The sequence below is a fragment of the Entelurus aequoreus genome, linkage group LG25 (genome assembly GCF_033978785.1).
Source record: "Entelurus aequoreus isolate RoL-2023_Sb linkage group LG25, RoL_Eaeq_v1.1, whole genome shotgun sequence".
In the NCBI taxonomy this organism is placed as follows: domain Eukaryota; kingdom Metazoa; phylum Chordata; class Actinopteri; order Syngnathiformes; family Syngnathidae; genus Entelurus; species Entelurus aequoreus.
The window spans coordinates 2439405-2451770 of NC_084755.1; the positions used below are offsets into that span (position 1 = coordinate 2439405).

The following is a 12366-nucleotide window of genomic DNA, read 5'->3' on the forward strand; positions in this document are numbered from 1 at the left end:
GTCTTTTTGCTCTTTTATTTCTTTTTACCGTCTGTATTTACCTGTGTAATAAGGAATTGTCACCTATAACACAAAGCTGACACTAAGTTTTGTCCTTAAATGTATGTATGTTTAGCATTTTTTACAAAATCAAAACATATCAAAATGGTTCCCACATGCTTTGACTTTTTATTATGTGGTCCTTGTTGGAAAAAGTTGCGACGCCGCTGTATTATTAACATATTTTCCTAACATTTTTTTATGCTTGTCCCCCTCACTTACTGTACGTTATCCATCAATTTGTATGTAAACAATGGAGATCCATAGGGAATTGCGTAATAACTAGGGATGTCCGATAATGGCTTTTTGCCGATATCCGATATTCCGATATTGTCCAACTCTTTAATTACCGATACCGATATCAACCAATACCGATATCAACCGATATATGCAGTCGTGGAATTAACACATTATTATGCCTAATTTGGACAACCAGGTATGGTGAAGATAAGGTACTTTTTAAAAAAATAAATAAAATAAGATAACTAAATTAAAACCATTTTCTTGAATAAAAAAGAAAGTAAAACAATATAAAAACAGTTACATAGAAACTAGTAATTAATGAAAATGAGTAAAATTAAGTGTTAAAGGTTAGTACTATTAGTGGAGCAGCAGCACGCACAATCATGTGTGCTTACGGACTGTATCCCTTGCAGACTGTATTGATATATATTGATATATAATGTAGGAACCAGAATATTAATAACAGAAAGAAACGGGGGGAGGGAGGTTTTTTGGGTTGGTGCACTAATTGTAAGTGTATCTTGTGTTTTTTATGTTGATTTAATAAAAAAATACAAATAAATTAAAAAAACGATACAGATAATTAAAAAAAACGATACCGATAATTTCCGATATTACATTTTAACGCATTTATCGGCCGATAATATCGGCAGGCCGATATTATCGGACATCCCTAGTAATAACATAATGAGGCGATGACATATTATAATTCTTATGTATTCAATGTAGGGCTGCAACAACTAATCGATTAAATCAATTAAAATCGATTATAAAAATAGTTGGCGATTAATTTAGTCATCGATTCTTTGGATCACTGCCAGGGGTGTCCAAACTTTTTCCACTGAGGGCCGCACACTGAAAAATCAAAGCAAGCAGGGGCCATTTTGATATTTTTTATTTTAAAAACCAATACAATATATGCAGGGGCGGATTAAGAAATTTTGGCCCCCTGGGCCTGACATGGTCTTGGCCCCTCAACCCCCCGCGCGTGTGGGCGCACACACACGCACGCACTATGCAAGAAATACTGTATACTGTGAACAGACATGCACACTGTACTGTACAGAAGAGTGCACATACTGCACACACACTATTAGGTATACCACACAGACACTGACAAGCACAGGTTTCACACAGACACAGGGGGAGGGGATAAATGGCCTAAAAATAAACATTTTTGAAAATGATTACGCCCACTTCAGTGATGGTGCATTGGGTCATTTGAGAGATATTATGTATTGGAAGTTGGTAGCTATCATGAAATAAACCCCCCAACCCACCCAAAAAACTAAATCGGACATGATTTTTGCCCCCTTTTCCTCCCTTCTATCATTAAAAATAAAATAATATCTTAGGAAAACACATTGGCATAACGGCAGCTGTGCAGCAAATTGAGGCTCAAAGTCTGTATCTATTTGTGGTTAAACTTGAGGAGAAGGAGAAAGGTAAAATGATAACATGCATCGGAGAGCACCACAAAGAAAGGTGTAGGCCAGTTCATGGTACAAGGGCTGCATGCAGGTCAAGATAGCCCATTTCCAAGAATGCTATAGTGGCTGGACAGGCACTGGACATGTCCTGAACTCAGTGTCAGACGTGGCTGCCGAATACTTGGATGAAGTGAAGCAGCTGACAGATCTCATGCTGCCCCATCTGAAGACTGTCCTGGCCAGGCAGAGGATGGATGAGGAGACCTTCCCAATGGACCCTGTCAGTGAACAGGCTAGTAACATTGATGGCACCCCTGTGCACAACATTGGGATGGAGAGACAATGTGGCAAGGTGGACTACAAACTGAAGAAGTTGGGCACACTGAACGCAGTCAATAGGTCAATAATTTTACAGAAGAGCCAGGAGCTTCAGAGGTTTCAAGGCAGCAGCACAAGCAAAAAGGGAGGTTGAACTCAACTGGAGTAAATTCATGAAGGCAAAATTCGAGAGTAGGGCAGATGAGAAACAAGAGATGGCTCAAAGAAAGGAGAGTAAGAGACTAGACATGCTGGACACACTGAAATCTTTTGATGGCCCCTTCACGATAGTGGGGAAGTTGAAAAGTTCCTTGTGGATGAAAGTCTGCACAAGAATGCAAAGCTGCAGAGAATGAAGCTTGAGGTTCAGTTTGCCAGAGAAAGCACCAAGCTTCTGCCTAAAGTCAATCCTATCTTCACAATCCAGGTGACACTTCCCAGAAATGGCAAAAGTGCAATTCTCCAAGTCATAATGGATACTTAGAATTTTATGGTGGTGGTAAGTATTCATGAAAACAGGTAGCCTAACATTAGTGAATGGGTGAATTCTGGAAATAACCTAAAAATCTTACACAGTGCACCTTTAAGCAAGGGGTTTCTTTCGTGCTTTCAATTTTGCAAAATCATCCACCACATCATTGAAGTCCAACTCTCTTGTCAGCTCACTCTCAATTGCCATTAGAGATAACGCATTTAATCTTTTCTGAGTCATTCTTGTGCGCAGCTCATTTTTTACTCTTGACAAAAGAGAGAATGAGCGTTCTCCCTCACAGTTACTGACCGGTAGAGTGAGAAAAATCTGTAGCGCAATGTATGTATTAGGAAACGTAGGCTGTAGTCCAAAATGTATTATTGTTTTGAGCAGTCCTGAAGGGGTCCTCTCCTCATCAGTGTTGTTGAGCTGTATAAAAGATTTGAACTGTATAAGCTCCTGTCCAAGACTTTCATTGAGGTCAGATGGGTATGATTCAGTGAGAATCTTGGCCTTGTGAAGGACTGAAGCATTGGACTCTGTATCCAAAGAGAAAAGGACACTGAACAAATTGTTCAGATGTTTGTAGGCCTCCAGACGGTGATTAAGGCTTGAACTCAGTTGATCAATAGAGGCAATAAATGTCTCTATTTGAAACAGTTGCCTTCCCTCAAGCACAACATCTGGGGATGCTGATTCATCAGCAAACTTTTTACGTTTCCTCGTCCGTTCAGCCCTGTAAGATGGGGTGCCACCCAACATGTTTAAGGCTTTCTGCTCAAAATGATCAAATAGATCTCTTTGGGAGAGAACAAAGGTGCGCAGAGATTCCAGCAATCTAACTGCTGTACCAAGGTCCATGTCTGCTTTTTGAAGTTGCAGACTTGTGGCCTGAAATCTGGACAGAACAGTGTCCCAAAAGCCTGCCATGAAGGCCATCTCAAGTGAATCCAGCTTCCGCACTAGACTGTCAGCTTCAGTTCGTGTGTCTCGTTTCTCTGTGTCATCAGTGGAAATAACCTGTAGTGCTGCTTTTATTTTACTGTAGTTCTGCCACAGTGCTTTGGTAGATTCTGCACGGCAACTCCAACGCGTGTTGGATAAAGCTTTAAGTGTGAGATCTATGTTGGAATTGCCAAATACCCTGTCCCATCGGTGTGTGGATGCAGTTGTGAAGTTGTAAATAGACTGAATCAAGTCAAAATACTTAGAGACTTCATTTCCACATCTGTCAATGCTGTTGACTCCCACCAAATTCAAAGAGTGAGCTGCACATGGAATATAGTGTATTAATGGGTTGCTTTTCTTTAAGTGAGCCTGCAACCCATTATACCTCCCTGACATGTTGCTGGCATTATCATAAGCCTGCCCCCTGCAATTTGACAGCTCTAACCCTAGATTTTCCAACACAGACATGACACAGTTAGCCAAACTTTCACCTGTATGGCTAGTAATGGGCTCAAAACCCACAAAGCGTTCAACAACACTGCCCTCTTTGCTAACAAAACGGAATATGAATGTCAATTGGTCCACATGAGATAAATCTGGGGTTGAATCCACAATGATAGAGTAGTATTTGCTTGCTTGCAGTTCATCTGCTATAGCCTGTTTGGTTTTTGCACCCATCAATTCAATGAATTCCTCACAAATGGTGGAGGACAGATATGAGGTATTACCTCGACCCATCTGCCCAAACTTTCTGATGTGATCCTTTAGAAAGGGATCAAATTCAGCCAGGACCTCCAGAATACCAAGGTAGTTCCCATTGAGAGGAGACCCTAACGATTCATTTTTACCCCTAAATGCAAGGCCCCTTTCTGCAAGGAATTTAATGACTGCAACAACTCTTTGTAACACCTGCCTCCAATAGCTGCTCTCTGCCTGAAACTGTTTGAACAGGTCTGCATCAACTGTGGCACCTTTGGCGCGGTTCAAGACTGCTTGCATGCAGGTTATGTGCTCAGCACTTCGCTCATGTTCACCAAATCTTTCTGAGTGTTTCCAATCACAATAGCCTGTCACAAAAGAATGCGTTTTTGGGGAAAACAGTTTGCATGCAAAGCAGTAAACATTACCAGTAGAGGGAGAGTACATCAGCCACTCTCTTTGTACTCGTTGTCCATTGGGCAAGTGTGAAGTAAAATGTTCATTGTTTAGGCATCGGGTTTTGCCTCCTAGCCCACTGTTCCTCACAGAAGCTGGATAATGGCTGTGACGGTTGTGAAATGATTTTGCACCTCTTTGAATAAGAACTTCCTTCATTGACTCAGTGAGGGTCTCAGCCCATTTAGCGGGATCACTAGGTAGAGTTGTCACTGTAGATGGTGTTGAAGAAAGATTCAGCTCATTTTCTATGCTGTCCAGAGGTGCAGTGACCTCACATTCATCCGAGCAACTGGCTACTGCTGAATTGGTTGAATCATAAGCATCAGAAGCATTTGGTTCAGTGTCTACACTTGTAGTGGTCTCAGGATCTTGGGAGCTACATGCTAGCTCAGGTGCATTGCTAACCTTAGCTGAATTTGCAGTAGCATTTATAGAATTGCTTTCAGCAGATGTCTTTGTACTGAAGAAGCTGGAGATATTTGGAACACTCTCAAGTAAAACTGATTCCTTTTTTTTCTTTTCTTGCTGAATTTTTTTTCTAGCTCCTCCACTTAAACGTTTATGATCCATATTTCCCTTCTTTCTTTGCACATTGGCTCTTTGCCTATCACAACAGATAAACCAACTATGTGTGTGTGTGTGTGTGTGTGTGTGTGTGTGAGTTTGTTTGTGTGTTTATGATCGGTGCTGCTTCCTTCAAGTGTGTGAGGTGATTTAGAAAACTAGCAACCCAGCATCAACACTCCAAAGCAGAGAATAACAGCTTACTAGCATAGACAATTGAGAGCAGAGAATCAACTGATTCGTCTGATAGACAGCAGGAGAGCAGAGTGGTCAGTGATGATCGAATCAAGAAAATGTCTAAATGGCAAGGGAACAGACTGATTTGTACTGAGGAGAAAGAGAGAGAGAGCCAATTACAGTGAAATATATTCCAAAAGAGCCAAGTGACTAGCTGAAGGCAGGGACAAATGCCTTGGAGTGACCAACAAGAGTGCAAAGTACCAAATGGCAAAATGTGGAAAGACCAACAGGCAGATCTGCTTTTACCTCTTATCTTCACAACCAAAAAGTTGCTAAATGATGTTTTCAGTCGCTAGCCAGGTATGGCCAAAAGACGCGAAATCTAGCGGCAAAGTCGGTCAATCACACTGACAGTGAAACAAATATTTTGAAAAGATAATAATTGTACACCTTTGTGCACTTTAGTCTTCTATCTAAATATTTTCACAAAGGACACCAAGGCAGCTTGCTAGCTATGATGGGAGCAACAATGTCTGATAGACAGCAGGAGAGCAGAGTGGTCAGTGATGATCCAATCAAGAAAATGTCTAAATGGCAAGGGAACAGACTGATTTGTACTGAGGAGAAAGAGAGAGCCAAGTACAGTTAAATATATTCCAGAGCCAAGTGACTAACTGAAGGCAAAGACAACAGCCAGATACCTTAGCAGAGACCAACAAGAATTCAAAGTACCTAATAGCAAGATGGCGAGACCAACACAATAAATTGTATTAGGATTTAATTTATTAACGTTAATCTTAACAGCCAAAAAGTTGCTGAATAATGTTTGTAGTCGCTAGCCAGGTATGCCCAAAACAAGAGTCGCTAAACCTAGCAGCAAAGTTGCTTAATTGCAACACACTCTAGGATTCAGGGGAATTAAGGATAATAAAGATATTAATTGTACAACTTTTTGTACTTTTTTTCTAGTTTTTTGAGTCGCCAGCCATGTATGGCCAAAAGTCGCTAATTGAATGCCAACGTTGCTTAATCGCCAACACACTGGGACTCACTGAAGGACTGACTGAATAAAAAAGATAATTAAGATAATTGTGTACTTTTCTCTTCTGATATTTTCTCTAAGGACCCCAAGCTATCTGCAAGCAGCAATAATGTCTGACAGACAGGAGAGCAGAGTGGTCAGTGATGAATGGCAAGGGAACAGGCTGATTTGTACTGAGGAGAAAGAGAGAGAGAGAGCCAATTACAGTGAAATATATTCCAAAAGAGCCAAGTGACTAGCTGAAGGCAGGGACAAATGCCTTGGAGTGACCAAGAAGAGTGCAAAGTACCAAATGGCAAAATGTGGGAAGACCAACAGGAAGATCTGCTTTTACCACTTATCTTCACAACCAAAAAGTCGCTAAATGATGTTTTTAGTCGCTAGCCAGGTATGGCCAAAAGACGCGAAATCTAGCGGCAAAGTCGGTCAATCACACAGTGAAACAAATAATTTTAAAAAGATAGTAATCGTACAATGTCTTGTACTTTTGTCTTCTTTCTTAATATTTCTCAAAGGACACCAAAATGTCGCTATCTGCAGGCAGCTTGCTAGCTATGATGGCAGCAACAATGTACCTTAGAGTGACTGACCAACAAGAGCTCAAAGTACCTAATGGCAAAATGTGGAGAGACAGACACAATAAATTGCATTAAGATGAAGAGAACTGTTGCTATTATTAATCTTAACATCAACCAGAAAGTCGCTAAATGTCACCAGCCAGGTATGGCCAAAAGTCGCTTAATTGGCCACACACAGTAACAGAGAAACTAACAAAAAAAAGATCATAAAGATAATAGTTGTACAACTGTGTGTACTTTTGTCTTCTTTCTAAATATTTTCCCAAAGGACACCAAAATGTTGCTATCTGCAGGCGGGAGCGTGCCTATGTTCCCCGGGTCCTATGTTCCCCGGGTCCTATGTTCCCCGGTTGTTCCTGGGTCTTTGTATGCGACCGGGGAACTTAGGACCCTTTTTCTAAAAAAGGGTCCTATGTTCCCTGCATTGTATCTGGCGAAATTGCGAAATTGTGCCCTGACCAAAACCATCCCTAAACCTAACCTGTCACAGGGCGTTGTGGAGCACTTTTTTTTGGCGAAATTGTGCCCTGACCAAAACTATCCCTAAACCTAACCTGTCACAGGGCGTTGTGGAGCACTTTTTTGGCGAAATTGTGCCCTGACCAAAACCATCCCTAAACCTAACCTGTCACAGGGCGTGCGGCAGCAGATAGAGCAACTCAAACGCGAACTTCCTTCCTTCGACAACTTAAACGCGTCTCTGTCATGCGTGTCTGCGTGCGTCTTACTTAGTCGCGCATTGGAAGCAGCGGGGAACATAGAACCCTTTTCTGGAAAAAGTGTTGTACGTTCCCCGCAGCGGGGAACATAGAACCCTTTTTTTTAAAAAGGGTCCTTAGTTCCCCGGTAGAGGGGAACATAGGACCCGGGTAACATAGGGACGGGGAACATAGGGATGACCCGCTGCAGGCAGCTTGCTAGCTATGATGGCAGCAACGATGTCTGCCAGACAGGAGAGAGTGGTCAGTGACGATCGAATCGAGAAAATGACAAAATGGGTCAAAGACCAAAAAGTTATTAACTGACAGCAGTGACAAATGTCAGACTGTAAACTTTCTCGAAAGAAAAGGACAAAATGGGAAGATGCTGATAATAACAGCAAAATGGAAAATATAAGAATTTCCAAGTAATGCTCAACTCAAGTGTGTGTGTGTGTGTGTGTGCGCGCGTTAAACTTCTTGTTGAATGATTTCAAATTATCTCTGAGTCTGAACTGAGGGAAAGGAAACCAAATTTTGAGCAGTCTCTCACGAGTTCAAAATACCAAATGAGGAGATTCTAAAAGAACAGACCGGTTTATGAAAGACTTGATGGGGGAGGGGCACAGCTAAGAATACTTGAGTGAGATTCTGTGATCCAAATTCGAGATAGAGCTTTTTGATAATGATAATTTGTCAGAGTAAGGTTGTGTAATCAAAATTTGAGAATGAGCTTTGTCAATCAATCAAGAATATTTGCATTAAGTTCTGTGATCAAAATTCAGAAACAACCTTTAATAATTGATAAAGAATATGTGAGTGAGGTTGTGTGATCCATCCAATTTGAGAATTAGCTTTGATAATAATGATTGAGAGCCTCTGGCCCTCTGTGGATCATGGCCGCGGGGCCAATTTTGCCTGGCCCCTTGGGGCCTCTGTGGGTCGTGGCCGCGGGGCCAAGTTGGCCTGGCCCCTTGGGGCCTCTGACCCTCTATGGATCGGGGCCAAGTTGGCCTGACCCCTCGGGGCCTCTGGCCCTCTATGGATCATGGCCGCGGGGCCAAGTTGGCCTGACCCCTTAGGACCTCAGGCCCTCTGTGGGTCGCGGCCGCGGGGCCAAGTTGACCTGGCCCCTTGGGGCCTCTTACCCTCTATGGATCGTGGCCGCGGGGCCAAGTTGACCTGGCCCCTTGGGGCCTCTGGCCTTCTGTGGCTCGCGGCCGCGGGGCCAAGTTGGCCTGGCCCTTTGGGGCCTCTGGCCTTCTGTGGGTCGTGGCCGCGGGGCCAAGTTGGCCTGGCCCCTTGGGGCCTCTGACCGTCTATGGATCGTGGCCGCGGGGCCAAGTTGACCTGGCCCCCTGGGGCCTCTGACCCTCTATGGATCGTGGCCGCGGGGCCAAGTTGGCCTGGCCCCTTGGGGCCTCTGACCGTCTATGGATCATGGCCGCGGGGCCATGTTGGCCTGGCCCCTTGGGGCCTCTGGCCCTCTGTGGGTCGCGGCCGCGGGGCCAAGTTGACCTGGCCCCTTGGGGCCTCTTACCCTCTATGGATCATGGCCGCGGGGCCAAGTTGGCCTGGCCCCTTGGGGCTTAAGATTATTATTTTTGCAAAAGTAGTTTTGCTTGGGTCGCGGCCGCGGGGCCAAGTTGGCCTGGCCCCTTGGGGCCTCTGGCCCCCTGGGCCTGGGCCCGGTAGGCCCGGTCATTAATCCACCTATGAATATATGTATAAAAAAGATACATTTAGGCCTCCACTCAGACTTGATCCCGGGGACCCCAAAAGGTTTTGGCCAAAAAAAATATTACAAATGTGTCATTATTTATTATTATTATTATTATTATTATTCAAGGTTTAAATCTCTAGATCAACATTAGGTCTATCTGTCAATAAAACGCTTTTAAAGATGTAAGTTGTATGCCATTTTTGTCAAGGAAAACCCTGTTTTTTTATGGAAAAAAAACACAAAAAAAATGCAATATTTTCCCCCAATAAAATTTTAAAGTGGAATATTTGAGATTATATAATAATTGGAGTCTTAAAAAGGTCAATAACTCATAACAACATTGATTTTAATTCATTATTTTTTTTGAGCAATGACACTTAAAAAAAAAAAAGTCCCACTAAAATGATTGGGGATCCAAAAGGGTACTGCTCAGTAAAGTTTAAAAAAATAAATCCAACATTCTTTTTAACTTTTGCCACAATAGTCTCAAGATCAACTTCAGATTTATCCGTCAATTTTACGTTTTATTGTTGTTTATGTTTTTTGTTTGTTCGTTTTAGGCCCTTCTTTAAAAAACTTTGTTTTTTAAATGGCAACCAAAAAATATGCAACATTTTCCCCCCAAAATATCTCAAAGTGGAATTTTTTATTTTTTTATTTTTTTATTTATTTTTTTTATTTTTTATAATGTCCTGTCCAGCTTCTCAGGCAAATCATATAGTTGATGTAGATGCCCATATCGGCTGTGCAGATTTACTTTCCAAAAGAGAAGTGTAGGATACTTCTCTTGTTGCCTTATTTGTATTTGACTTTATTAAATGTATTTATATTATCATTTGGTGCAGCCGGGCCGGAGCAGGAGGGGATAGAAAGAGAAAAAAAAAGGAAGACAGAGGGGGGAATTGTGGGGACAAGAGGGGGATTAGACAGAGAGACAAAAACAACAACAGCAAACACAACAACAACAACAACAATAGAGCAACATCAGCAAATACGACATGTACAAATATGATGGTAAAAGTAATAGCAAATAAGCAGTTTGTGAAAAAAATAATACAGAAATGACAATGAGCATTATTACATTAAAAATGAAGCAATATGAATACCAATAGAAATAGCGCTATTGATAATAAACAATACCAATACTTTACCTTTATTATCAACAATACAATTGTTCAAATGCAACAATACATATACGTAATGATATTCAAAGTGGAATATTTAATGTGAAGTAATTGGAGCCTTGAATAGGTCAATAATTCATAATGACATTGATTTTGATTCATTATTTTTTTTTAAAGAAAGAAACAGCCTGCATGGCAGCTTTGTGTTATTAGAGTAAATAATGCAACATTTTCTTGTTACATTTCACCTGTTTGCTCTTTTATACCACTTTTTATGTTTGTTTGTTTTTTTCATCGTATTTTTAGAATGTGCCGTGGGGCCGTTAAAAAATTACCTGCGGGCCGCAAATGGCCCGCAGGTATTTTTTTAACGGCCCCTATTTTTTTATTTTTTTTAAAAAACCTTTATTTATAAACTGCAACATGTACAAACAGCTGAGAAACAATAATCAAAATAAGTATGGTGCCAGTATGCTGGTTTTTTTTCAATAAAATACTGGAAAGGATAGAAATGTAGTTTGTCTCTTTTATCCGATTATTAATCGATTAATCGAAGCAATAATCGACAGATTAATCAATTATCAAATTAGTTGTTAGTTGCAGCCCTAATTCAATGTAACATGCGACCTTCTGAGAGCAGCCAGAACTGCAATGTGGCCCTCAATGAGAACCCTGTAGTTGTAACCGGGGTGTCCCAATACTTTTGCTTTTCTATGTACTGTGGAATGGCGCGATGTTTTGTTTTTTTTAACAGTACTGCGTATTCAAAGTGTGTGTGTCTTTGCGTACGCCACAGGTCGAGGCCGAGGACTTACTGTCTGGCAGACAGCGATGAGGAGTCGTCCAGTGCTGGATCTTCAGATGAAGAGGATTCTCCAGAACTTCTCAGTAGTGACAAAACCCTTTTACCTGCAGGTGAAGGGTGAGCAAACAATCATTTCAGAAAGTGGTGTGTTTAAACTAGTGCTGTCTAACCGTTATTTTTTAAAGATCAGATTCATCTTTTTTTTTATTTGGATTAACCATGATTATTCCTACATGTCGTAACAAAGTGAAAAATCGTCATACATTACGATCATGTTTTGTCAAAGATGTTTATAATCGGTGATATTTCTACCTAAATTAAGTGTATATTCTTTTATAACAAATTCTGAATTGATAGTACGCAATTACAGAATGTTTAGTAGGCTGAATATTACATGTTATCAATGAATAGAGAAAGTTAAAACATTGTCATGCAGACCATTAACTTGTTATAATATATCAAATAATCACAGATTACATTACCAAAAATATTTGACAAGCAAACCATAATTGTAACAATCCACATTTTGTGTTATTCATGCGTGAAATTGGTATTTAAACATGGAAGTGTAGCTCCTCTCCTCTAAAATGCAAGTGCTCCTACAGCAATAACACAAATCCTGCATTCCTACTAAATACAAAACCTGGCAAGACGCCAACACACTGCAGGTCATCTTTTTATTGTCATTAAAAGCGTGTTCATGTCCTTTTTGTGTTGAACATAATGTTTAAAAAGCATTTCATTAACGCAAACTAATTGTCCAGTCGTGGTAATAAAAATTATATTTATGTGCAATTAATCGCAAATAATTTTTTGATAACTATGAACAAACTGATAATAACTCTTTTTCACTGTTTGACAACCCTACAAACTTACACTCCCGTTCAAAAGTTTGGGGTCACATTGAAGTGTCCTTATTTTTGAAGGAAAAGCACTGTACTTTTCAATGAAGATAACTTTAAACTAGTCTTAACTTTAAAGAAATACACTCTATACATTGCTAATGTGGTAAATGACTATTCTAGCTGCAAATGTCTGGTTTTT

General features: G+C 40.8%; 1 protein-coding gene across 11 annotated transcripts in view; it reads left to right on the forward strand.

Annotated features, from left to right (window-relative positions):
* The window catches only part of LOC133642383 (testis-expressed protein 2-like), a 76472-nt gene that overhangs the window by 50959 nt on the left and 13147 nt on the right, over positions 1-12366 (forward strand). For 10 of the 11 annotated variants that reach the window (XR_009824501.1, XR_009824502.1, XM_062036541.1 and 7 more), the window contains one exon: positions 11314-11439. Coding sequence is in view for 8 of the 11 variants with exons in the window: in XM_062036541.1 (XP_061892525.1) it covers positions 11314-11439 (126 nt within the window). In the remaining 3 variants the exon portion in view is untranslated. The remainder of the gene's footprint in view (positions 1-11313; positions 11440-12366) is intronic. The other variant, XR_009824503.1, reaches the window with a different exon arrangement.